Raw genomic sequence first — 27,508 nt, forward strand, 5'->3', positions numbered from 1 at the left:
CGAAACGAAACCTGAAACCGGAACCAGTACCCAAATTGAATATTTACAGCCCTTTCATTTCACATTCATCTATCTTCATTCTTCTTCATAAAACAAAAATGGTACAATCGTGATTTGAGTGAAGTGTGCATCATATAATTTTATTAAAATTAAAAATTATTCGAGTTTAAAAATGAAAAATAATGTAATGCGAAACATAATTGTTAGTGTAATGTAATAAAACAATGGGCAATGCCGAACGCTGTGTGAGTGCGACGCGAATGACGGTTGTTTCTATGTTCAGTTCTCGGTTTGTAATCACTAGTAAAGTTCAAAATACTGACTACTAGCTAGAACTTGGAAAAAATTACTTATAAATTCTCATACCTTTACTGACAAAATGTCCTACTTTTATTACTCAAATCATTTCTTTTGATAACGTTATCTGCTGCGTGGTTTATTGTATGTGCACAATCGAGTGATCGGCGATTCATTTGATCAGGTTCGTAGCTACATAAGTTTCATTGTTGTATGAATTAATCTCATTTAATGGTTCTTTCAGGTTTATTTCCAATTTACTAACCCTTCTTTAACATCTTGCCAAGAAAGTGCATGAGCATTAATTGCAGAAGACTTTTCCACCGTTAGCTTGGCAGCCGCTAACTGCTGCATACCTAAGTGTCATTTAAGATTTTGAAAATTTTGTTATATTGCTCCCTAGTATTCTACTGGAAAGATTTTCTGAAGATTATTTCTGTATAACGCTTCGAAGTAGCTTTGCGTTGAGTTAATTCCCAGTTTGAGTGTATACGATCGATGAAGCGTTTTTGTGTGACATGTGATGAATCGTGAAGTAATGAAAATAGTTTTCAAACATTTTTCAATCTTATTCGAGCCTTGTTTCGTAGTCGTAAGAATCACCTTTGAAACGACAACATACATTTTTAGTGAAACATTATTCAAATTGTCCATTTTTCGATACTTGAAATTTCACCGCGATTTTTTTTTTGGTTTCAGCTATTTTAGTTTTTAAAGGAATGAAATGGATAACATACACGATGAAGATCGAAGGAGCAGACTACGTCGACTGGAGGAGAGAATGTTGGACAAGAAAAGCGTATCCAACGTCGATTGCCTACTGGTAAATAAACCAAGCTTTGCGCTCGTTCTCTTGTGTATGCATTAGTCGACCATGTAATTAATATGATTCTTCTGCTTACCAGGACACAGTTCAGGCGTTGGTTGCGGATTGCGATTCGATTAAAAATTTGCGAAATATAGAAGCTTATTTGAATCGATGTGAGTATATTATCTATAAGTTGACGAATTTCTATTTTGTTCGAATCGCTAATTCGTTGTACGTATTTCAGATAATACACTCGCTAGAGAAATACATAGCTTGCGTATGAAACCGGATGATTTCACTCTGATCAAAGTTATCGGCAGAGGGGCATTCGGCGAAGTTCAGTTGGTATGTTATTCGTGTACTTCATCTGAATAATATTTCTGCTCGCGTACTCTAAACAATCGCCTACCATTTTCTAGGTTAGACACAATGTTACCAGACAAGTGTATGCCATGAAACTTCTCAGCAAATTTGAAATGGTGAGCTGAATAATTTTGGAATCAAATTTACCATATTGTGCTAAACAAAGAAAAACTATATGTTCCTATGTGTAAATTCTAATTGCAGATAAAACGTTCGGATTCGGCATTTTTTTGGGAAGAAAGAGATATCATGGCGCATGCGAATTCCGAATGGATTGTTCAGTTGCATTTTTCATTTCAAGATGCCAAATATTTGTATATGGTCATGGATTATATGCCTGGTAAATATAGCGAGTTCTCCGAATAATTACGAAGCGAATATTTAAACACGTTTGTTGTTCTCAGGTGGCGATTTAGTTAATTTAATGTCTTCCTACGAAGTGCCAGAACGATGGGCTAAGTTTTATTGCGCAGAAGTTGTACTTGCTTTGGATGCCATTCATTCGATGGGATTTGTGCACAGGTCGATTATCACTTTCTCTAAAACATCTATCTGCGTCGAATGTTTGCTAATGTACTTTCTATATCTACCCTTAGGGACGTGAAACCTGATAACATGTTGTTGGATAGAGATGGGCATTTGAAACTGGCAGATTTCGGCACTTGTATGCGTATGAATTCGGTTAGTTGGTTTCGCATTCTTCATTTTTACGTTTATTGGAAATCGAGGCGATAAGTAAAATATGGTTTTTTATTATTCCGTAGGATGGGTTAGTAAGGTCGGACACAGCCGTTGGTACACCGGATTACATTTCACCCGAAGTTCTTCAATCTCAAGGAGGTGAAGGTGTATACGGTAGAGAATGTGATTGGTGGTCCGTAGGAGTATTTTTGTACGAAATGCTGGTCGGAGATACTCCTTTCTACGCCGATTCGTTGGTCGGCACTTATAGTAAGATTATGGATCATCAAAATACCTTGAGTTTTCCTACCGACATCGAAATAAGCACCGAAGCCAAGGATTTGATATGCGCTTTCTTGACTGATAAGTGCGTACTTTCATACAGTCATTATTTTAGGTACAAAAACTTTTTCCATAATCGACGCGTTCGTTTTGAAAATATTTTAGATCCGTCCGACTGGGAAGAAACGGCGTCGATGAAATCAAAGCGCATCCGTTTTTTAGAAATGATCAATGGACTTTTGATAATTTACGCGAAAGTAAGATATACTTACCCTTTGGAGTTCGGTTCCCTGTTAGGGATGTGAGCTACCATTCAATACGTTTGATCTGATTTAGGCGCACCTCCTGTGACGCCAGAATTGAGGAGTGACGATGATACATCAAATTTCGACGATGTTGAAAACGAAGCTTCCGAAGAAAATTTCCCAGTTCCTAGAGCTTTCGCTGGAAATCATTTACCATTTATTGGATTCACTTATTCTAAAGATTATCAGTGAGTAAACACCGATGTGTTATGATGAAACTGCGCGTCGTCGTGATTATTTCGTGGTAATTTCTCTTTTACCTGTCTCATTTACAGATTGCTGAGCCAGTACAGTAGTGAACCATCAGTTGGCGATATGGTAAGTATTCTTATTCGTGACAATTTCTAACTAACAATGGTAGAGTACTAGACAAATGTGTTTTTTTTTGTTTTGTTCCATGTTGTTTTGTTTGTTCGATAATGGAAAAGGTGGACCATGTAAGTTATGCTTTTTGAAATGAAAATCCAACCGATCAGAATCCCGAGTTTATTGATGGCATTTTTTTTTTTTTTGTTCTTTTTTCCTCGTGTTTGGAAAGTCTTGGGCGATGTAATCGTGTATCTTTTGATTAGACGAAATTTTGGAATAGATTTATAAATAACTTTTTTAGAAATTTTCAAAATTTTATAATAATTTTACTGATTAGTTAGCAGTTAGCGTTGTCTCGTCGTCTTTTTATTTTTGTATTTTATGTACGGTTTAATTGAATTGTAGCCACAAATAAGGAAACCTTTGAAGGTGCTACGCCAGCCTCCCATTTAAACAGAACCGTGGTTCTTAGAAAGAGCATGGTCTGAAATCCACACACCCAATATTTCGGCTGGCCATGGAGGGGAGTGGAGGTTGATATTAGTTTCAGAACTAGTTTATTTTCATCATTTTTACTGAAGAAATATGTCGAGAAAAAAATGCATATAAATCTTAAAAAATTGTTGATTTTGAAGTCTTTCAAAAAATTCGTCAAAAATCGAGAAATCAATTTGCTCAGCTGAATTTTTGGATACGGGGATTTCAAACTACGGTCTTTCCAAAAATCTTGATTCCTTTCAAATCAGAATCAAACATTTCGAGAGATTCTTTTGTAAACAGAAAACAAGCGGATTGAAGATCCGAAATACATGAAATTTTTTTCGAATGAAACCGTCCAACTTTCTTTATATCGCTCGTCAGGCATTTGAAAATTTTTCACCAACGTTTCTTCGAGTTCTAATACTGTTCTTTGCAATCACCGTTGTAAATTAAATTCGAATTGATTTATCTTTGCCCAGGAAATGCAGTTGTATGATAACATAGATAGTCTGAGACAACAGATGGAAGAGAAGACGCGTCAAGTAGAAGAATTATTACAGAGACAGAGAACACTGACTGACCAATTGGACACAATGGTTTTACGCGAAAGATCTATCACCGAAGAAACAACGAATTTAGAAAAATCATTAGCTATACTGAAACACGATTTAAAAGAAGTAAGTATTCGGAATGATGACCAAAATTATTCGCGAAGCATCGACGCTAATTTTGTTGAATTTTTTTCTAGTCGCATCGTAAGATGGAAAACGAAACCGAATCGCGTCGCAAGCTAGAAACTCAGTTGGCCGAAACGCGCCGTAAATTAGAAGACGAGCAGAATAAACGAACTAGGGAGTTGTCGAATAATCAACAAGTCAACGATAAAATCAATATGTTGGAAAAACAAGTAAATATTACGTTATCATTTTTCGTTTCGAGAAAATGCGAAAAATAAACTAACCCATCTTGACCGCCGCAGTTATCAGAGTTGCAAGAAAAATTGAAAACCGAAGGCGAAACTAGTGCCAGATTACGTAAACAAGTTACTGAAGTAACGATGGCCAAAGTAGCCAACGAACAACTGGCCGCCGAATTGCGTCAAGCCATGCCCGGTTTACAAGCCCAACGTACTAAATTGGAAGAAGAAGTGAGTACGTTGCAGAATCTGCTTTCGCAAGAGCGTACTTCGCATTCGCACTTATCGCGTCGTCATGTTGAACTGGAAGGTAAGTTTCGCCGTTTTTGTGCGCGAACTGATGTAGCGGCGATGAAATAAGTTGATCTAATGCGAGCATCCGTATCTTCGTAGATCGTATCCAGTCTTGCCATATGGAATTGGAACGCGGAGCGGCTCGCGAAAAGAAGCTTTCCGAAGATAATAGACAATTGGCCGAACGTATATCGCAATTGGAAAAAGAATGCGCGTCTTTGGCTCTAGAATTGAAAGCCGTACAGAATCGCTACCAGCAAGAAATAAGGTCGCGAGAAAGCAACGAAAAAAGTCGTATCGTTGGCAAAGAAGAAGCCAACGTCGAAGTAGTCAAAGGTGAGCGATCGTTTACGCTGCTATATTCATCATCATATTACGTGTAATTCTTCGACTAGTAGTAGTAGTCTTATGTTATATTGACTTTGGGAAATAATGTATTTGCACGCGGCCGCCACAGTACTATGTTTGGAGCAGTTTCTCGAAGGTTGGTAATGTACCGGAGTGTAGTACAAACCGCAAACTTGCACATCGGTCTTAGGCACTCGTGCTATGCTATTCAACGCGACGGAAACACGATACACTAATCTTAATTAATTCGTACTTAAAACGCGAATTCGTTTTGTTAAATGTGAAATGTACGCTTTTATCGAAGATATAGTTTTCTTTCGTTTATTTTTCTTCGTTTTTCCCTCTCGTATCGACGTTTTCCCATCTGCATTGTACAATGTAATTGAAGTACTCGATTTATTATTTTAGCTCTTCAAACGAAGCTGAATGAAGAAAAAAATGCTAGACAGAAAGCGGAAATGGCTAGTCAAGAAAAAGAACGACAAATGTCAATGCTTTCGGTTGATTATCGTCAAATACAACAACGACTGCAGAAACTAGAGGGCGAACACCGACAAGAAGTCGACAAAGTATGCGATATATTCCTTTTTTTTCCTTTCTTTAAATTTATAAAAAGAATAATATTTAATATTTTTTGTATTATTCGTTATTTTTTCTCAGAGTAAAGCGTTACAAATTCAAATCGAACAAGAAATAGGCAAAAAATCGTGTTTACAATCCGAACTGAGTTTATTGATGACAGAATGTTCGCAACAAAAATCTAAAATCGAGCAAATCAGCGGAGATTTATCCGCTCTATATAAAGCAAAAAAATTAATAGAGGAGGAATTGCAGCGGTTACGAGCTCAACATTCAGTCGACGAATTGCAGCTGAAAGAATTGCAAGAGCAATTAGAAGCCGAGCAGTATTTCTCGGTGAGTTGTTATTACAGTAGTACGTATGTTTACCTGATTTTGACACAGAAGCCTCAACTAAAACACGACGAATTCGTTACAATTTTTAGACTTTATATAAAAGTCAAGTGACCGATTTAAAAGAAGAACTAGAAGACCGCAGTAAATTAGTCAACGAATTAGAAGAGGAAAGAAATTCACTCACGCAGCAGGTGCAAATCGCAGTGGCTCGAGCCGATAGCGAAGCGTTGGCTAGATCGATCGCCGAAGAAACGGTCACCGATCTAGAAAAAGAGAAAACCATCAAGGAGTTAGAAATGAAGGATATTATTAGTAAACATAGAAGCGATTTGTCAGCCAAGGAATCGTCTCTGCTTTCGGTAATTTTTTTCATCGATATTTGCGACTGGTGCGTGAACAAAAAAATGTAAGGAAATTACACGTTTTATTTGGGTTTTTAGATGAAGGAACGCGAAACCGATTTGAGAAAAATGGTAGAACAGTTGAAAAAAGAGAAGGAAGATACTAGCTATCAAATGCGTGTCTTGGAACAAGGTACGTACGCCGAGTGTTTAAAAGATTCGCGGTTATTGTTCGATATTCGTCGTTTCCATCGATTAAATTACCTAATTCCTCTTTTGTATCGTTATTTTATTTTACAATTTGCAGAAGCTTACAAAATCAATTCACTCGCCGAAGAACTAGAGAAAGTACAAAAACAACTGAAACAAGAACAGCTTCTCAAAGCTCAAGCTGTGAATAAATTAGCCGAAATCATGAATCGTAAAGACATGAATCATCCCCTCGGTAAAAATAAGAAAGTATCGTCGACTGATTTGAGAAAAAAAGAAAAGGAGTGCCGTAAGCTGCAATTGGAACTCACTCAGGTGATTATTACGAATAATTTTGGTCGTGTTTGTGATTTACTGTTAGACGAATATTTCTTTATTTTGTCGCGAAATTTTTATAGGAACGTGATAAATATAATCAGATGGTCAACAAACATCAAAAAGAAATCCAAGAATTGCAATCTCAATTAATGGAAGAGAATAGCTCTAAAATACGTCTTCAAATGGAATTAGATTCGAAAGATTCGGAAATCGAACAAATGCAACAGAAACTAACCATTTTTGGTAGCGAAACCGCTTCGCTTAGTAGCGCAGATAATGAAAACGACGAACATAATTCTCAAGGTTTGCTTCGAATCAACTTCGTTGTGTTCGGTTTCCATTTCTCGTCAATCTCCCGATTAATTTTTTTCTCCTCGTTTTAGATTATAGATTAGAAGGTTGGTTGTCGATTCCAAACAAGCAGAATATTCGTCGTCACGGATGGAAAAAGCAATACGTCGTTGTGTCGTCGAAAAAAATTATATTTTATAATTCGGAAAGTGATAAACAAAACACAGATCCGGCGTTAATTTTAGATTTAAAGTTGGTGGAATATTTCAAACCTAAAAACCAAGTTTTCCCGTTCCGTACACTAATTATATTTTTGTTTGTCCGTTCGCAGAAAAGTATTTCATGTACGTTCGGTTACTCAGGGTGATGTGATCAGAGCAGACGCTAGAGACATTCCTCGGATTTTTCAGGTAATTTACCAAGAATCACTCGACTGATTGAAGTACTCCAAATTTCAACATTTTATCTAATGTTTTTGTTTTGTTTTGTTTCGCGTAATATTATAGTTGCTGTACGCTGGTGAAGGTGAAGCCAGGCGTCCAGACGAGAATGTCACCGATACTTCGTCTTTACGATTATCGGATAAAGACGAAAAACCCGGAACAACTTCGTTAAAGGGTCACGAGTTCGTGCAGATTTCTTATCATATGCCAACGAATTGCGAAATTTGCCCTAAGCCATTGTGGCATATGTTTAGACCACCATCGGCGCTCGAATGCCGACGTAAGTCGAGTAAAGTTATTTTTTACGCGAGTTTCGCATCGGTTTTCTGAATGGTTTTTCCGGCTCTGCTTGTAGGTTGTCGAATTAAAGTACATAAAGAGCATTTAGAGAAGAAAGAAGACGCTATTGCACCTTGTAAGTTGCATTACGATCCAAATTTCGCTAAAGAATTGCTCCTGTTGGCAAATACCACCGATGATCAAAAAGTATGGGTTCAAAGATTGAGTAAAAAAATACAAAAATGCGGATATAAAGCGAAATCCGGCGGTGCCGATCGAGGATCTCCCAGGTAAATACCGACAGTATTTGATAACGTGTGAAAAATTCAACGTAAATGTACCTACGTATTTCTCCTTCAGGGAGACAACTAGACGAATTTGTTCGATGAAAATAAATTCGAGCAACGCGGCTGGAGCCGGAATGAATATGTCATCGGTCAACAGTGTACATCAAAAATGCGCCACGTTACCGCCTAATGTGGGTTCGTCGTCGTCGTCGTCGTCATCTTCGGTATCATCGTCATCATGCATTTCATCATCGAATAGCGCCGTAAATGTTCCTGTATCAAAATGATTCGCGATATTGGCAGTCAATCGATAAGATTTATGGTATTACGCTAGTCCAGTTATTTAAATTTTTATGCAGAATTTTTTTTTCTTCTTTGTACATACATATATCGTATGCGTATGTATTGAACGTACATCAACGTTTGTTGTATACTGTCCTCGTGTATTTCTCCTCCCTTTCTCGCGCCCAATTTTTTTTTTTTGTCTCTCTTTAACCCTAAGAAAAAAATCATAAAATATTAATCTTTTTACCCGCTACTTTTACCATTTATACCTATTGTATTGTTTGTATGTACTCGTACTTATAGTATACCTAAATGTGAATTCATTTTATCATCGTATAATAGTCACGCAGCTCGTGCTCATTTTTTTTCTCATTACATAAGTACGCGTATGTGTGCATTATGTATGTTATTATTCTCGTTAAATTCTGTTGTTTCGTTTTTTTTTCTCGCGTTCTTTCTTCACTAATTAGTGTATTTTTCATGTGATATATTACGCGTACGTGTATTATTTTTTCGTGTACCGAGTTACACACAATGATATTATTGGATGCTTGATGTCATCTGAGCTTGAAAATTTTTCGCGGCAGCTACGTATTTTTTTTTTTTTTTTTTTTTTTTTTTTGAAAAAGACCATCTCCGATTTATGACTGCAAAGTTGAAGTGTGCATTATTTCTTTCTTTCTTTCGTCCTGTCCCCTCCTTTCTTGTGATACCGTCTCGTCGACTACGTATATAAATATACATTACATACATGTAATAATGCTACATGTACGATGTGATTCAACATTTTACCTGTTATTTAATAAATAATTGTACGTACTTTTTTAAACTGTGAGATATTATGTTTTTATCAATTTGATTTCGCATTATTTTATTTATAATCTTATTTATTGTATTATACGATTTTTTTTGAACAGTTTCTTTTTTATTTGGTGTTGTTTTCGATGCGCCTACTTGAATTTTTTTACTCCATTCGAAATATTAGACGAAGTTATTTCGCAAATAAAGATGTCGAACTCGATGGATGGAAAGAATTAATTGTGTTGAAAAAATAAAATTTACCTATTTGGCGACGCTTTACTAATTTTTTAGTTTTTTTTATTGAAAAAACATATTTTGTACAGGTAGATTTCTCAATCTAATTCAGTAGGTACTAATATAAGATCATTTCAAGTTTTGTTCTTCTAATGTGACTGGCGTTGTTCTTGTCATTTGTTGATTTTCTACGACATCAACACGTTATATAACTATTTTTCTCACGAATGATCGAAAAATTCCGTTGATATTCGATACCTATCAAGTATCCGTTTTTTAATGTCAAAAAAAAAGCATTTATTTAAAACCTTCGAAGCACTCTCATACAGTATTTAAAAATTATTTCATTATTTGCCTGACCTACTGACGACTACTGTTCGAACTTTGAAAATTAATGTCAACATTTCACACACAAGCTCCAGCCCATCTAACGAGAGTTGAACTGAATTGAGGGAGTACAACTTTATAAAAGCATCAACGAGCAGCAGCATGTTGGGTTGGTGGTTCGCAATACCAACTTTGCAAGTATCGATCAACGTACCACCCCTCGAGTTGGTGAAAAATACTACATAGACGAAACGAAAAGTATACCACCATGTAATACACATTCAAAACTATAATCCGTTCACCCCATCGTGCATTTGCAATCATATTTTTAATTTATTTATTCGTGTACTGGTTTGTGTTGTGAAACCTGTGCAGTGAGCAACCTTATTTGTTATAATTATAATGCTTTATTAATCAATTTGATTTTTACCCAATTACCATGGAGACCTCGTTAACGTTAGTGGATAAAGTATGGAAAGATAACGTTGAAAGTCGCGGTTCAGCTCGAATAGCTGAAGAATGGTACGCCAAAATAGTCGCTCAATATAACGGTCAAGCGAGAAAATATCATAATTTGCATCATTTGGAGACCAAGCTGCAGCATTTTATCGAAGTTCAAACTAAAATAAAAGACAGAACTGCGTTCGTTCTGGCTTTATATTTTCAATAGTGAGTACAATTTGTATTATTAATATGTATTTATAAAACGCCAAGTTTTGTTGGAGTTAATTTATTATGTGGAGTTATATTCGAGTGTTTTTTTCGAAAGTTTATTTTTTGAACGATGCCTAATTGGGAGCGATGTGTACTTTCGTGAAAGTGCTTTATTTCTTACGAATTAATACATATCTTACGAATGAACAAAAGTACCCTACGTAGGTACCTGTACTTAATTGTCCGATTATGATTAAATTTCAGTTTCGAATACAATCCTAAAGCATCGACGTCTCACGAAATTAATATCGAAGAATTCAAAAAATTTGCCTCAGAAATGGGATATGATCAAGTAAGAAATTTTTTCATATTACCTATATTTTATGAGATGTTTCAAATACTTACTTCGATACTCCTGCACCAACTCACCAAGCATAACAAATACTGTATCCCAATTTTGCAAAAAAAAAAAAAAAAAAAAAAAAAAACGCTTACTGCAGCAGATTTTGACTTGGTAGGTAAATAATCTGAAAAAAATCACAACAAAATCTGAGTTGGAGTGCATCGAGTTGCAGATTTTTGACGAACCATTACTCTCTGATGGAAGTTGAGTAGGTGCAGGAATGATTACAATACTCACGTTAATTTGAATTTCTACGATTCTCGATGACATTTTTAACGCAAAAATTTTCTATCAAACAGAATTTGGATTTATGTGAAAACGTAGAACGTTTATTAGAAGCTACTGGAACCAATATAACCGAAGAACACATGGCAAATAATTTGTACGGTAACGAAGATAAGCATTATTTTTTAGACATCGATATGGCAGTATTGGGAGCTCCTGCTGACGAATACAATCTATATACTAAACGTGTAAGAGAAGAATACGCTTTTCTCTCCGACGAGTTTTACAAAAATCTACGACTTAAGGTGAATATTTCTTTCATCGTACTTTTATTTGTTCTACATCGTTTTTTTTTTCATTTCATTTTATTCGTAATGATTGTCTATTTACAGGTTTTACAAAGTTTCCTACTCATACCAAATATATACGCAACCAAAGAATTCAGAGACAAGTACGAAGATTTGGCTAGAGAAAATATTCAACGCGAAGTTGATACACTTTTGGAAGTACATTAAGTCGCACCATAGAGTCGAACTACCTATACCCAATTTACCTATTTCTTATTTTAAACTATTCAGCGAGAATAAAGCGTCCGTCGTTCATCGCATAAACTTTTACCAAACATACTTATTAACACATTCTTATTTTTCTCAAAATAAATGATATCTTTATAGTTTTAAATGAGGCTCTCCTAATCTGAAATGCATATACCTACTCTTAAACATTATTCATAAGTTTTTGCCAACGAAACACGAGTTTCGTGTAAGAGAAATACGTCTGCGACTACGATAGCAGTATTATAATTTTAACAGCAGACCAATGATAATTATTTTGATTTAAATGAACCTAATATAATATTTAATGTGGTATACTTACATACTTACCTTAGAATCTTCAATTAACCATGGGCAAATATTACAGGACGTAATTAAACATATAAGTATGTACCTTGCTTATTTTGATTTTGCCAATTTTTATACTCGCTATTTTTGTAAATAAACTCTTTGCTGGGCGATATGCAAATTAATCTGATTACTTTGTTTGATTGAAAGTTACAGGTAGGTACTTCTTGCTGAAAAATAATTGTAACATGAAAAGGAACTGAACCATACTCGCGATTTTTTGGCTGCGCCTTCGATGCGAGTATAGGCAATTCATTATACAGCATATCAAATAATTTAAATGTAAGGAGCAGCTTCTTTCCAGAAAGGGTGGGTAATTTTGCCCTGAAATTTTAATTTTTTGTTTCTGAAATTATAACAAGCTAAAAACGAAATTTGATTTCGTTGCATTTTTTTTTTTTTACATACGAATGTTGAAAATATTCGAAGATTTTACTGCTAACTTTTTCTCAACTCAAAAATCCTACGCAAGGGTAGGTAGGTCCTAGGTACTAGTAGTAATTTGATTAGCTTTGATAAAAGTTTGTATTCATCAAAATATACGTATAATGTCTAATAAATCCGCACTGAAGAGCGAAGTAATTCTTCCAATCAGCACCAAGGCACACTTATCGAATTCCTATTTCAATGATATATTTAGAATAATGATTTGTATCGAAGCGGATAGGTAATAACGAAAATCACTCTCAAGTATCCACACACCGTTTTATATGTAGGTAAAGATTAAAGTTAAGGTACACGTACACTACTAATACACATACATCAAACAATATGAAATATTAATTTTAAAGATTAACCAACGCTAGTATCACAGATAAAAAAGTAAATACCTATGCAATCATTCGTGTTACGCACACCATCTTTGTAAATAAACTGAACCGTTCAACTATAAACATTTAAAACAATGCAAGTATAGTATTTAGGTACTGTGATTAAGAAACGAAGAAAAACTATGCTCAATTGCATCAAACATGGAGAATATTTGACAAAATTACAAATTTTGCAATAATACAGGTAGTGCACGTTTGTGCGATCATTTTTATGTAACAATATCAGAGAGTATTTTGTTTGTATGTACATTATGTACATAAAGATAATTATACGTCGTACAGTCCATCAGAGCGGTGGTAATTTTAAGTCATCGTTGAATTAAGCTCAAGAAAATTACCATATTAAAAAAAAAAATGCGAGAAAATGAAAGGAAAATAGATAGACAAGTACCTAGAAGCAATACCTACGCATCTATTGGTACGAGTATAAGAGACAAGAGTATAGTATATCTTGAAAAATCTAATCAACGTCGCGATGAAAATGCAACACGTGAAATAATATTATCACCGATACGAATATTGGTGCGAAATGACTAAAATAACGATGGCATATTAACTTCATATTCTTTCAATTTGTTTAATGAAAAAGTTCGTTGTTGCAAAGATGACTTCAAAACAAAAGTAATCCTATAGTTTGAAACTTCGAAATGAATATATAAAAAAAAAAACGTATTCGTTCTACATCAGTCTACGACTCCGAATCGTAGATCAACGTTCTTTGATACGTTTTACGAAATTTTAACGAAGTTATCTTCCACAAATTCTTTTGGAATCACATCACTATCAAGTCCAGAATCCTACGTAATACAAACTAACTAAAAGCGATCCTCTTGTACTACTTGAAATCACGAATTTACCTTAAACTACATATTCGTAAAAAAAAAAAAGAGTAACAAAAACAAAACTAATGCACTAATACATAAAACAATATTAATAGGTAATAATAAAAGTAATTTAATAGTAATGATAATTGAAAATTGGAAAAAGAAAAGTAAAGAAGTACGATCGTGAAATTGATAACAACAAAGTAACAATGATAATATAATCACACAATCTAGGTATTATATACAAATATCGGCAAACGAGAAGAATAAAACGTTTTCATGGAATGATGTGTAGCGTAATAATTTCATAAATTAATACTGTTTCAATGGGAAAAGACGAAGAGAAACAAACGCATCAGCTAAGCTGATCGATAGCTAAGGATAAAAACAGTAGGTTCGTCCTCGAAAAACCTTCCAACATCGAGCTTCAGTTGGTCAACTCATTTTAGATCCACCACAGACGATTCGATATTGAAAATAGAATTTTGTTCAATAATAGGTGTTTGAATATCTTCTAAACTGGATTGTTCTTCGATCTTAATTCTAATCCTATTCTCTTGATTGAACAGATCGCCATTTTGAGGCGAAGACTGAACGGAAGAACGTGAAGTGTTCACGTACGGAACAAATATACGTACTACATCTGGACTAGGTGAATGTTTCGGTACGGCTAGAGGTGTAGCTAGACCGCTGGAATTACGATCGTCGTCGTCCGATTCTACTTCGGCTGCATTCAAACTGCCAGCATCGACGGCTTGCGACCTTGTGGCAGTGGAAAATATCGACAAATCGGCTGTAGACGTGATACTAGTACCGGCTAATGATTTATGAGATCCTTCTCCCAGTAATGAACTGCCGTCGTCAAAACTGGCTTCGGCAGCTGAAAATAAAAATTTCAGTTTTAGAAAAATCTCGCACCTAACGTTTTACAGGAATAGATGCGATGTGAACCTGATAAATCGGAATGTCTATTGTTATCTTGTTCGTTCGGAGAGCAATTGGCCAACGCTTCTTCTTTTCGGGAAAGTACATTGTCACGAGTTAATTTTTCAACGCTGGTGAATTCTCTTCTGCGACCAACAGTCTGAAATATTATTATATTATGTATCAGTATCAATCAACACTCAACCATAAAACTTTTTAAAAACTGTCTAGCAATAAGTAAATTTATTTATTTTCATATATATCCGCAAACCTTTTGTTCGAAAGTTTTGTCTGGTTTAAACAAACCGAAAGGTTCTTTGGGCAACTCGTTCGTTGGCGGTAGTCCGGCGTAATCTAATTTGCTTTTTCTTAAATCTTCCATACATTTTTGTAAATTCTCAATGACGATGTCATCACTCAAGTCAAAATTTTTGGGCAGTTTAACCTTTAATTTGAACAAAGAAAAAGGATGAATTTTTCACTTCAATTTAGCGCAAAAATCGTACAACTTTTCGTTACTTGTAAATACTGCAGAATGTCATCCATTCCTAATCGTTGAATTTGCTTTCGATGTAGCTTTAAAATATTAAATGCCATAGCGGTTAGAACTTTCTCACCTTCCCATATAAAAATATCCCACACTCTGAGCGTTAATTTAAACGGTATCTGAAAACCAACAATTATTCACACGTATATGAGATTAATACGTAATTGATTACGCAATTGGCGCTATCAATAAAAAAATACGGCAATACGCACTCGATCTAAGAAACATTGGAAAAACCATTTTAAAGTATAAATTCCTGTATCGACGCCGTTTCGATCTAAATGCTTCTTCAACTTGGGAAGAAATTTATTCATTATTTTATCGTGATGCTCTTGATAACGAAGCAACTTCGGGAATCCTGGTATATAGAAACCTACCGATGATAAAATATTGCTCATATTACAGGAATCTTTTTTTTTTTTTTTTTTTTTACCAGGAATTAAAAATTACTCATACTACAACACAATGTTGATTCATACCATGCATATTGAATTTAGAATCAGAAACGAGCGTAGATAGCGCCCAAAAGGCATCTTCTTCGTCCAAATACATGAGCAGTAAGGCGACGATCTGAGACATACCTTGGCAGTAGCCGATTTCTAAATTATAAACGCTGTACGCGCCGAGAACGTTGAACAGTTCACATTGTTTCGAACAGTATCGTTCGCGAAACATTATGTGTTCTCGATACGTTCTATTAACATCTAAATCGATCTGTCTGATATCTGGCGAATACTTCCAGGCTAGATCACACATTTCCTGAAACCATAACGTAATACCAGATTCATAATATACTAGTTCGAGAACATCTCGTAGGTGTTATTGCGATCTTACTTTATATTTTCCTCGTTGCTCTTCTCTCGTTTTATCTAAACCAAGTATTTTAGACCAGACTCGACCTCTGATAGCGATAGGAATTCCTTTGTATATGCGGCGTTTCAATTTCTCCGTATCAACGTTTTCCCACTGTTTCAACATTTTTAGCCATTTTTGCTCCCTTTCTCTTTCACGTTGGATTTCTTGTTTCGTTTCGGCATAAATGTCATTTTTCTCACTGTATAAACAGAACGTCGACAATTACACGTTACACGTATATTCACTTGTACGATATAAAGTGCGTGCTCTGATTCCAATTTGAAGATGGTTTACTACCGTCTGAATCCGTAACGATCCAAATATCCGTACACTTCCAACGTTGCGTCTTCCCACGGATCGATATTAGCACCATTTTGACGGCCACTCTTGTATTTCTCTACGATGGATCTTCGTTCTTCGACCGCTCGGGCTAAGAGATCTTCTTCAGTCATAACGCTTGCTACATCCCGCCAACGCGGCTTACATTTAAAGATCTCCAACAAGCATACGTGTTTTCATAATTTCACTGAAAATGTAATTCATCAACGTGAAATTATTATTATTGACAAGAAATAGCAAAAGTAATGTTATCGTGTTTCATTTCATACGTACCCGGTTACGATAAATACACGAGTAAGCCCATCGGGACCGTTGATAATAAGCAACAAAAATAGACGAATTAAGTTGCATTTATCTCATACACGCGAATAATTACAATTTCATACGCGGCGTAGTTGGCATATTTTGAGGTGCTAGATTCAACTGAATATTATGGTACGGTGCGATAATTTCGTCGAATTCGAGTCGGAGATATTGATATTTAAAAGTAACACGGTGGAAGTAAATAATAAGATCAATTAAAACGCTTGTGCTAAAATATCAATGTGATGTCTTTTCTATGAAAATCATGTTGAAACGAACCATTACTCGAATTAATTAGGGCAATTACAAGTTGATCATCTTCGTACAAATGAAATAACAGTCGTAAATCATTTTTAGTCATACAAAAATGATACACATTTCTTTTTCAAAAAAATGAACACTATCTCAGTTTCCGTAGAAGTGTATACAAACACACTGCAAAATGAAAAAGCTCGATAATTTTGAATGAAAACTTTATGGATCATTGCCCTATATTTGGACGCTGGAGCATAAAAACATGTCTTCAACATCATTATTTTTTTCCTGAGCACATGCGTTGTGCGCATGATCAGACTTGCAGTACTTTGGTCAAGTGTTCGGAAGGGTAAGGAAAATGGCTGAGGTGAAGCTGAGGAGCATGCGCAGTTACGCGCGACGAATATTTATGTCAGCATCGCTAAACTTTTTAGCTTTCTATCAGCTGCCCAAAAATTCAACGTAACATACCAACAAAGTTTTTTATCACTAAATTTTCCAAATTTCGTGCGGTGGATTTCGATTTTACAAATTTTCACTTTTATTTTCTCATTTATTTCATTATTATTTATGGAAAAGTGAAAATGGAAATGAGGAAGCTGATACCGATCGATTGATGAATACGTCAAGAAATACAATCGCACCATATCAATCCGAGGCAAATGGAAAACAGGATGAAACGTTATGAAAAAATTGCGTTCCTTGGAGAGGGACAGGTCAGTTGTGAAAAATTTTTCTGCTTCTTTTAAATAGTTACTATGAAATTATAATGTCTTGAATTTTGTAGTTCGCCACCGTATACAAAGCCAGAAACGTGGAAACCGACGAGCTTGTAGCTGTTAAAAAAGTATATTCGTCTGTTCAGTGTACATTCGTAAATGGTATAGGTCTAGTTATACTCACATGTTTACTGTTTGTAGATCAAAATTGGTAGTGCTCAAGACGCAAGAGATGGTATCAATAGAACGGCATTGCGTGAAATCAAACTGTTGCAAGAAGTCAAGCATCCGAACATCATCGGACTATTGGGTAAATTTTCTGAGCAGCTATGTTACCTAAACTTATCTATTGCTGAATCTAATTTCGTTTCTTTTACGGTATTATTTCAGATATTTTCGGATATGGTTCTAACGTTTCTTTGGTATTTGACTTCATGGATACAGATTTGGAAGTGATAATCAAAGATACTAGAATAGTATTCAGTCCTAGCCACATAAAGGCGTACGTTTTGATGACTTTGTTAGGCTTGGAATATTTACACGATAATTGGATTCTTCACCGAGTAAGTTCTCGGTTTATTCGCTAGAATTTTAATTTCGAATAATTAGCGTATTGATTGTCGTCTGTGCTTGTTAGGATTTAAAACCAAACAATTTATTAGTGAGTAAGCAAGGAGTACTGAAAATTGCTGATTTCGGCTTAGCGAAAACTTTTGGTTCGCCCAATAGGATATATACTCATCAAGTAGTCACCAGATGGTACAGGTAATGGCCGCCCATCAATCACACGATTCGAGTATAAATTTCCAAATTTTAACACCTAAATCGACTTCTTAGATCTCCTGAATTACTGTTTGGTGCGAGAAAGTATGGCGTTGGAGTCGATATGTGGGCTGTCGGTTGCATAGTTGCCGAGTTGCTACTCAGAGTGCCGTTTTTACCTGGCGAATCAGATTTAGATCAATTGACTAGAATTTTTCAAGCTCTTGGTTCGCCTACAGAAGAAACTTGGCCGGTGAATTATAATACTTGCGCAGTGTTCGTGAAAATAGACACTATGGTTCTAAATAATTTTTCTATGAAATGTTACAACAGGGAATGACGTTACTGCAAGATTACGTACAATTCAAACCGTTTCCGGGCACTCCTTTGAAAATGATTTTCACCGCTGCTCCCGATGATTTACTCGAACTTATTTCCGCTTTATTAAATCTGAATCCTTTGAAACGATTAGACTGCAAACAAACTTTGAAACTACCTTATTTCAGGTTAGAATGCGTTTTTGCGAATCATATTTTGCGAATTGTTCTCACTTTGTGATATTTAAATGTAATGATTTTCTCTGTGCAGCAATCGACCACCTCCTGCCAAAGGCAATCAATTACCTCTTCCAAGTAATTTATTAGAATCAGATACTGCGTCGCAGCGTTTCAACAATCGTAAACGTAAACTCAGTGATCCAATTGAAGGTAGTTTTTATTTTTAACTGTTCATTACGTCGCTCAATACCGTACGATTTAAAGTTTTAATCTTTTTTTATTATATTTTTCAGGTTATCAGCCAAAAAGATTAGCATTTTCTTAAAATGTAGCTTAACGTTATAGTCGAATCCCACGTATATTATTGTGATCGTTTCGTTGTTATGTCGTAAACTTCACTGTTGAAAGACTGGCTTTATATTTTTATTTGTAGTAATTTTCACAATTCGTTAATAATATGTAATTAATTTTGTATTTAAATTGGTATGAAAATTATTTTTAGTTTATTTCTATTTTTGTATACCTGTGGTAAGTTTTTCTGTTATAAATTTCGTAATAAAATTTCTGTCATCGAAGAAAATTTAGCCTAAATTTGAAAATTTTCTGTTTGCTGCAGGATTCTTTTAATTTTATGAGTAACAACGTGAGTTGAATATATATTGAGCGTTCTTCATAATTTTTGTTAGAGAAATCATTCGGCGATTCAAATAACGTCGAATTTCAAGCGTTGATCAGTTGATCATCTTGATCCTCAAAAGTCAAAAGTGCTCAGTGCTCTGCAGGAAAATGCATTGCTGAACATTTTTTAAAGAGTTTTTTCACACATTTGTGTTAAGTATTGAAAAAGTTATCGAAACTTTGAAAGTTGAAACTTGAAAGCTTTGCAGTCTGCAGAAAAAAGTTGTTGGTACTTCTGTTTTTTTGGCGCTCATTTTCTTAGCTTCTTTCGTAGTGAAACAGCTGGCAGTGGCAATATTGATCGCTGATGATAACAAACACTGACTCACTGATAACAGATCGAAATTTTGAAAATTTCTCAAAACACTCTCGTCTTACATAAAAATGAATCCAATTTTTTATACGTAGGAAGCAGTTTTGTATTTTTGCGAAATATCCTGCACTATTGTCATCTGAGCGATGGATCCTATTGATCAAGAAATTAGAAGACGATTGGATAAACTAAAAGAAGATAGGCCTCCTATTCCTTCGGAAGAAGAATTACGCTTGAAACTCCAGAAGCTGAAAGGAGAAACTCCCTCTGCATTAAGTAACAAAGTAACTCGATGAAATTTCTTTTACAAATATCACTAGACATAATACTCCTATACTCGTAGTTGGAAAGATACATAAAAATAACGCCATTTCGTATCGTTTGGCAGTATGTACTTCTCCCTTGTGTTAAATCTAACGAAGAGCAGATAAATGATTTGATGAAACAGTATTCCGAGGAAGCAGCCATGGGACAACGTTTAACTACGCCAATTCATGATATAGAACAGCGTTTGAACAATTTAAAAATGTTTCAAGTTTCTGGTGATAACAACGTTAGTGAAATATAATAAGCTTGATTTTACCTGCGAATACTCGCTACTGATATGATTTTCTCTGTACAGAGCTCTCAATCGGAAAAAAATACTAGTACTTCGCGAGAATCGAGTAGAAAAATTCCAACGATGATTGCTGATGAAGACGAAAGTATGGAATGTTCTGATTCTCATCCACAAGTAAGTCGATCGTTTTGTTTTTCCAACTTTTCAATTGCCTATTTTTCCACTGCAACTGCAATTTTGGGGTTTTGATAATTTTTGTATTTCTGCGTTAGGAATATTTTTGTTACATTTGCGATCGAGTACCCAAATGGATATGTTACACTTGTGATGATCAGTTATTCTGCCCTGCTTGTTATAAAGAATTTCACGAAGATGAAGATGAACCACATAGAAGAAAGCCGTTTAATGTTAAAAAAAAGTATCATGATTCAGATTCAGATTAAAGTGGTCGAATTGAATTATTTTGCAGTACATCTCACTATCTAATCAAGTCTCGATAAAGATCCTTTATTGAGAAGAAATATGTCAACGCCTATGTTGTTCCTTATTCATTATTCTTTGTACTCACGGTGTATTACATACTTAATACACTTTTCGGCGAAAAAGGGTTCACTTTCCATTTGTTCTGGATGAAAATTTCAGTCTAGTATTGTTGGAACAAAAATATGCTGTTGTTTCATAATATTGAGGTAACCTACCTACTCACTAAATGATAAAGTATTTTCAACCGATATTGCTACAAGAGCTATTGTTGGAAAATTTTCATCATCTTTCTATCCAATGATTGAATCTGTGAGCTCTTTTTTGTAGAACGATCTTTTTAAACTCATCGTCTCTTTTTTTAAACGATATTTTCACCTATTTTCTTTTATTGTAATCGTGATTTTATTGTCGGAGATTTATCGTTAACTATAGTCAACCGAACTGCAGCTTTCCTTTGTATTTTCATTGCCATGTAATATTATGTAATGTTACCAACGTGTTTCGTGTGGTTTATAATCAGTTTAGATCGCTGTTTTTATTTTATCCGAACAAAATTATGAATTTAAAACTACGCTATTTTATCGCAACCAAAATTCATTACCTATTTTGATTCTTTCAAAAGAATTGTGCAAAGGTGGGAGTGAATGGTCGTCAACCTTGTAGTATTTTGTTAACGTTACCATATAATGAGTAAACAACCATACAACACACAAACTACGCGAATGATTCGTAACCTTTTTAAATAGATGTATAACTTATATAAGAGTATATTGCATATTTTGCAGAAATTCAGAAACCTTATAAAATTTTCCAATTAATTTAACGCGAACAGAAGAGCGAAATTGTTAATTTATTTTCACTGCATTACTATGGCAGTATCAAGTCACACGTTTCAGTTTTGATTATAAAAACAAATTAATTATACGATTATTTTTAGAAATAATCAAGTTTTTGTAAATTATCACCGTAATTTTATATCGGAGAAAATTTTTCATCGAATAAATATTTTTTCTGTTCATAACTCGGATGTATGCTTTATTGATATAGTTGATTTTACAGATTTGTACTTTTGCGTGTAGAACGTGCTGAAAACAGCGCGCATAAATGCGCCTTTGGCTAAAGTCGCAATGTATGAAGGATTGCCATCGTCAAATACACAATATTCCGGCAGCACTCTTGTCGGTTTCGTATTTGCCGAATCTTGTGTTTTGTGCATTCGTCGATAGCCGATACGGTAGCGAGAACGATCTCTGTTCTGTTCTTGTTTAATGATGTGAATTTTCACTTCGATTTGCGGTAACGTGTTTCTTAGATTTTTGATAGGTAGGTAAGTGAAATTTGAAATTGTTTATTTAAAATTATTATTTCATTTCAGTTGAAATTGGTTATTTAAATTATCGACTGCTTTATTATTTTTTTTTAATTTTTAATTTTGAAACCATCTACTGAGATAAATTTGTAATTCAATGAAATTTTTTTGTAATAAGCTTATCAACGAAATCATTGAGTCAACTATTTAGGAAAAGAAATGCGGGATGATTTCGTTTTTATTCAAAAAACTCAGTTTTATTTAGAATCATGATTTGGTTCAATTGAGTATTTGAAAAAAACAAATTGAACTCGAAAGTCAAAACTTTCAAATGTTGAATTCTCGAAGATTGGATATGAAAATTAATATGGTAATCATAAAACAACGAATAAATTCAAGATAGCCAATGGCTATATTTTCTCTTGGGTGTCATAGTTCTGTAAAATTTGAATAGTCTACGTTTTTTTTTTTTTTTTTTTTTCAAAATAAGAGAGAGCTATACATATTACTTACATTACTAAAAGTAAGTGATAGGAATATCATGTAGTATTATTCCTTTTTTTAAATACTTTTATGTAGTGAGCTTCATGTAAAGAGACCAAAGCAGTGGGTATGCCTTTTGAACCAACGATTACGGCCCAAAAACCTTGGTATTGCCATTTACGAACGTTGATGTTACAATCAGTTTATTCTTCTCGTACAACGAGTTTCGAGCGTAATGAAAATAAAGAAAATGTCGCAGCTGAGGTTAGTAGTTACCTATTTCGTTATACTTATTTAAAAATACTCGATATTATTTTGTTTTGATTTGTATTTATTGTTATCGTTTTTGAAGCTGCGTTTTTTCTTCAAACCTATACCTATATGATCTAATTTTGATGAAATCCTTAATCGAAGTATTTGAAACGTCTGTTTTGTGCAGAGCTTTTGTTTCGCTTACTACCCGTGCTAATTGTTGAGAATGTTTGCGTATGAGCAAACATTCGCGTAGTTGTATACCTACACTTGTAATAAGCGAATCGTAAATTTATCGTAGAAAAAACATTTGTGGAATATACGAGGCGGTTTTCGTCGATTACTTTCGTCGAACAAAGATGACACCATTGATAAAGAACAATCTTTGTCTCTGAGTATTATTGACTGGCAAGCCAAAATGTTGGACGGTGAAGTGTGCCTGTTGAAAGATAGCCCTTTTCGAATTCTGCGAGTAAGTTTTCCAAACGTACATACCTATTAAGCTTATGTAAGTGTATTTTAGTTGCATATGCATTTACGTGTTTTTGCAAATACCCACCTACTTTTATGTATAATAATTATTGAACATATAAATCATGCGCTATTATTACCTACTCGCCTATAGTTGTTATACAAAACACATACTTATAGCCTATTTATTTTGGTTAATTTGGGTTTTTAAAAAAAATACGTGTAGCTAAGCTAGAACTTTTAAGCATAGACGCTTGAAATCGCTTAAAATCATAAGGTCGATAGCTTCGTTTTAATGCGTAAGTAACAACAACAACTCTGTACCTACCTACTTATAATTCAATTGAGGAGCTGAGAATCAAAACTCACATTTGCCACCATAAACGATTTTGAGAAAAACGCGAAAAACTGAGTTAGTAGTGTTGCCAGTTGAAAAAACTTATAATACCAAAATGAATCATTAGATAGCGCTACTAGAACACGATTCCCTGTGTTGACTGATTTTCACCTAGCTCCCTTCTGCTTTAATATCCAGACAAAGAATGGCAAATGTGAGTTTTGACTCCAAGATTTGCAATCAAATTTTTTTTCACTGTTTTAATTACGACGATAGGGAAAAGTTTGATAACAAGCAGAATTTTGGTACACGGGGGTTTTTTGATACGCTGAACACGAATTTGGGGTGTCCAGGTGAATCCGGTGTACGCTTCCCCTTTTTTTGTGGACCTTAAGCCCCCAAATTTGTTTTTTTGCGTTTAAGTCTGAAAATATGCAATTTTATGCAAGATTTATGTTTTTTGGGTCGCAGAATACGAATTTGACAATATTTTTTTTGTAGGGGTGGGGGATGAGGGGGTTAGGGGGGCGAGAAATTCAAAATTTGACTATAATGATGTGTGATATGTCGAAATGTATGTTTTTGAGGGTGTAGATCACGAATTTGACAATATTTTTTTTCGTAGGGGTCAATGGTGGGGGCTGAGGGGTGAAAATGGTTAAAAATTCAAAATTTGACTATAATGATGTGTGACATGTCGAAATGTACGTTTTCGTGGTTGTAGATCACGAATTTGACAATATTTTTTTCGTAAGGGTTGATGGTGGGGGATGAAGGGGGTGAAAAATTCAAAATTTGACCATAATGATGTGTGATATGTCGAAATGTATGTTTTTGAGGGTGTAGATCACGAATTTGACAATATTTTTTTCGTAGGGGTGAATTGTGGGGGATGAAGGGGGTGAAAACGGTGAAAAATTCAAAATTTGACCATAATGATGTGTGATATGTCAAAATGTAAGTTTTTGAAGGTGTAGAAAAGGTGAAGGGTGGGGGATGGAGAATTTTCTATTGGAGAGCCGTCAAAGTCCCTGGAAGAAAAAATTTGTAACATTTAAACAAAATTCACCATGATTTTTCACTATAATTGACTGTTGTCGTCGCCGGGGCATTCGGGGGCAAAAATGGCAAATGACATCTTGAAATACACTATCTGAAGTACTAGCCCCTGGGATTTCCCGTGCATCTACGTGCAAAAATTTGTTCTATTCCTATTTATGTAGCAGAATAGGCAAAACACGGAGTTTTAACGTAAATTAAACCTCTATAACGACTTTATAACAAACTAAAATCGAGTAAATTGATGAAAATTACTCACTTTCAGTTGAATTATTTATACTTGGTACATTTCGACATATTACACATCATTATAGTCAAATTTTGAATTGTTCACCGTTTTCACCCCCTTCATCCCCCACAATTCACCCCTACGAAAAAAATATTGTCAAATTCGTGATCTACACTCTCAAAAACATACATTTCGACATATCACACATCATTATGGTCAAATTTTGAATTTTTCACCCCCTTCATCCCCCACCATCAACCCTTACGAAAAAAATATTGTCAAATTCGTGATCTACAACCACGAAAACGTACATTTCGACATGTCACACATCATTATAGTCAAATTTTGAATTTTTAACCATTTTCACCCCTCAGCCCCCACCATTGACCCCTACGAAAAAAAATATTGTCAAATTCGTGATCTACACCCTCAAAAACATACATTTCGACATATCACACATCATTATAGTCAAATTTTGAATTTCTCGCCCCCCTAACCCCCTCATCCCCCACCCCTACAAAAAAAATATTGTCAAATTCGTATTCTGCGACCCAAAAAACATAAATATTGCATAAAATTGCATATTTTCAGACTTAAACGCAAAAAAACAAATTTGGGGGCTTAAGGTCCACAAAAAAGGGGGAAGCGTACACCGGATTCACCTGGACACCCCAAATTCGTGTTCAGCGTATCAAAAAACCCCCGTGTACCAAAATTCAGCTTGTTATCAAACTTTTCCCTATGGAATTTTGCAAACAAAACTAAGTTTTCATCAAAACTCACATTTGCCATTGGCAAATGTGAGTTTTGATTCTAACCCTTGGTTTTGAAGGTGAATTTCACACCAAAATGACTTTGATCCAAAAAAACCGAATATGTCACATTATAGAGTGTAAAACGGTATATCCAAATCTGCCATAAAACGTTTTTTTTTTTTTTTTGGCAAATGTGAGTTTTGATTCTCAGCTCCTCAATTAGGTATTTTCGAATGATACATCTTCGGTATTTTTTTTTTTTTATTATTTTGCGAATTTGGTTATGTAAAATATTCATCGGGAATTCTCCTGAGACCTGAGATTGCTGAAAATACAAATGTCATTGAATATCATCTGATCATACTACATACGTAGATGGTAACGTAACGTCGATGGAAATTCAAATAAGTTGATTCCTTGTCAAAGATTGTACATAGTCGCTAAGGAATTCGTGCTTACGTCACGCCATATTATGTCTTTCAGTGTTTCCTATTTGCAATTTTACGATTAGGTATTTTGTTTTTATAGTTACCAATACCATATACCTACGCCCGATAAGTGCTCATATACCACATTAAACTATAGGAAAAGTTTATTCAAAGGGTTATAAATCAGTTCAGTAAAATTCACCCGCAAAAAAGACATTATTTATCAACACAAAACTGGGAAACTTGAAAGGGCTAAATGAAATAAAGAGATAAATATTTGAACTGTGCGACTCACCCTCGAAAACCTAATAAACGATGTAGGTACGAGTTCGTTACCAGTGGCCATTCTAATTGGTAAAGGGGATAGAGAGTTCGAGGCATCAGCAAAAAGTGAGCCAATATTCAAACTCAGTGCATTCAAAATTGACAACCCTTATCATGCGACCTCATTTTTAAAATTATATTCGAATTTCGGTCAAAATTTGAATGTGAATTCATATACAAAATGTTGAGATTTCATTTCAAAAATTATCTAGTTCAAATTTTTAAATGGTATCTAGCGTTCAACTTTGGTACTCTTTATATCGCGTGACATATTGTTTTATACGATTTAAAGACGAGCGCCGAATACGAAAATGGAGATCAGACCTAAAATGAAAAAGTCATCAGGCGGGTTAATTTTCGTAAGATTTCTTACTTGATTTATTAATTTCCAAACGCGAATATGTACCAACTTGACTTAAAAATAGTGGGTAGGTATTAGTCCGGCATATGACAATAGGAGTAATTGCACCCCCCCCCCCGCCGATCATCCGGGACAACTTTTTTCTTAAAGGGGACATCCTAAGGAACATTTTAAAGCAAACTTTCCCCAAAAAAAGTTGGCCTTCGTTACAAAATGGCGGCCATTTTGATTGACAGGTTGGCCGAAATCGCAGATTTTGCGTTTCAACATAGGACTTGCACGAAATTTTTCAAACATTACAAAGGTAGATCGAAAGTTCGTGCAAAAATTTATCTCCTGTCAAAATTTCAAGTGCTAAAGTGCGTTTTACGATTTTTTTGGTGAATTTTTGAAAATCGAATTAAGGCCAAAAATGAGGGAAAAAATCAAAATTTTACCAAACTGACCAAGAAAGCTGAAATTTGGGATATACCCTATTCTAGACATGCCAAATCGATTGGAAACCGTTTCAACCCGTTTTGAGCTGTTCTGGAGCCTCCAGCAGATTTTTGAAACTCGAAATGTCCACAAAATTCCATCAAAATGGAGTTGTAAGGCTGAAATTTATTCTAAAA

The 27,508-nt window shown here is 34.8% G+C and overlaps 5 protein-coding genes across 9 annotated transcripts in view; 4 read left to right on the forward strand and 1 right to left on the reverse strand.

The window, feature by feature from the left end:
- Positions 1–76: 76 nt before the first annotated feature.
- Positions 77–9,366, forward strand: Rok (Rho kinase). 3 transcript variants are annotated; one of them, XM_065354073.1, is made up of 28 exons: positions 77–481; positions 997–1,120; positions 1,203–1,278; positions 1,350–1,450; positions 1,525–1,584; positions 1,673–1,808; positions 1,873–1,990; positions 2,065–2,149; positions 2,233–2,516; positions 2,597–2,688; positions 2,768–2,924; positions 3,012–3,054; positions 4,005–4,202; positions 4,274–4,432; positions 4,505–4,751; positions 4,835–5,071; positions 5,193–5,219; positions 5,492–5,652; positions 5,744–5,998; positions 6,088–6,357; positions 6,439–6,532; positions 6,647–6,864; positions 6,948–7,170; positions 7,251–7,410; positions 7,490–7,568; positions 7,665–7,881; positions 7,957–8,170; positions 8,241–9,366. In XM_065354073.1, exons 2-28 carry the CDS (start codon positions 1,022–1,024, stop codon positions 8,452–8,454), a joined length of 4,224 nt encoding a protein of 1,407 aa, XP_065210145.1. In that variant the 5' UTR covers positions 77–481; positions 997–1,021; the 3' UTR covers positions 8,455–9,366. The 3 variants fall into 3 exon arrangements, with proteins under 3 accessions (XP_065210145.1, XP_065210146.1, XP_065210147.1); XM_065354074.1 differs by having other exon boundaries at positions 8,253–9,366; XM_065354075.1 differs by lacking the exon at positions 5,193–5,219.
- A 652-nt stretch (positions 9,367–10,018) lies between these two features.
- On the forward strand, positions 10,019–12,128 carry LOC135840402 (uncharacterized). The gene is made up of 4 exons (XM_065356925.1): positions 10,019–10,483; positions 10,733–10,820; positions 11,171–11,401; positions 11,489–12,128. The coding sequence occupies exons 1-4, from the start codon at positions 10,254–10,256 to the stop codon at positions 11,609–11,611; spliced, it is 672 nt and encodes a 223-aa protein (XP_065212997.1). The 5' UTR covers positions 10,019–10,253; the 3' UTR covers positions 11,612–12,128.
- A 486-nt stretch (positions 12,129–12,614) lies between these two features.
- RN-tre (Related to the N terminus of tre oncogene) lies at positions 12,615–17,075 on the reverse strand. Its single transcript, XM_065356929.1, has 9 exons — positions 16,591–17,075; positions 16,276–16,504; positions 15,958–16,177; positions 15,603–15,882; positions 15,336–15,496; positions 15,096–15,242; positions 14,848–15,021; positions 14,604–14,736; positions 12,615–14,532 (listed from the first exon to the last, which is right to left on the reverse strand). Exons 2-9 carry the CDS (start codon positions 16,428–16,430, stop codon positions 14,093–14,095), a joined length of 1,710 nt encoding a protein of 569 aa, XP_065213001.1. The 5' UTR covers positions 16,431–16,504; positions 16,591–17,075; the 3' UTR covers positions 12,615–14,092.
- Positions 17,076–17,356: 281 nt separating this feature from the next.
- The window catches only part of TrpA1 (Transient receptor potential cation channel A1), a 40,302-nt gene continuing 30,150 nt past the window's right edge, over positions 17,357–27,508 (forward strand). Inside the window, exons 1-12 of one of the 3 annotated variants that reach the window (XR_010557738.1) lie at positions 17,357–17,591; positions 17,663–17,722; positions 17,796–17,904; positions 17,985–18,157; positions 18,232–18,359; positions 18,432–18,609; positions 18,690–18,862; positions 18,945–19,063; positions 19,147–20,128; positions 20,233–20,397; positions 20,467–20,577; positions 20,676–21,907. Coding sequence is in view for 2 of the 3 variants with exons in the window: in XM_065356926.1 (XP_065212998.1) it covers positions 22,808–22,942; positions 23,232–23,402 (306 nt within the window). In the remaining variant the exon portion in view is untranslated. Of the gene's footprint in view, positions 17,592–17,662; positions 17,723–17,795; positions 17,905–17,984; positions 18,158–18,231; positions 18,360–18,431; positions 18,610–18,689; positions 18,863–18,944; positions 19,064–19,146; positions 20,129–20,232; positions 20,398–20,466; positions 20,578–20,675; positions 22,214–22,774; positions 22,943–23,231; positions 23,403–27,508 lie in introns of those variants that run through there. The other 2 variants (XM_065356926.1, XM_065356927.1) reach the window with 2 other exon arrangements.
- On the forward strand, positions 19,991–20,846 carry LOC135838925 (uncharacterized). Its single transcript, XM_065354750.1, has 4 exons — positions 19,991–20,128; positions 20,233–20,397; positions 20,467–20,577; positions 20,676–20,846. The coding sequence occupies exons 1-4, from the start codon at positions 19,991–19,993 to the stop codon at positions 20,844–20,846; spliced, it is 585 nt and encodes a 194-aa protein (XP_065210822.1).

Source organism: Planococcus citri, chromosome 3 (assembly GCF_950023065.1).
Source record: "Planococcus citri chromosome 3, ihPlaCitr1.1, whole genome shotgun sequence".
NCBI lineage: Eukaryota > Metazoa > Arthropoda > Insecta > Hemiptera > Pseudococcidae > Planococcus > Planococcus citri.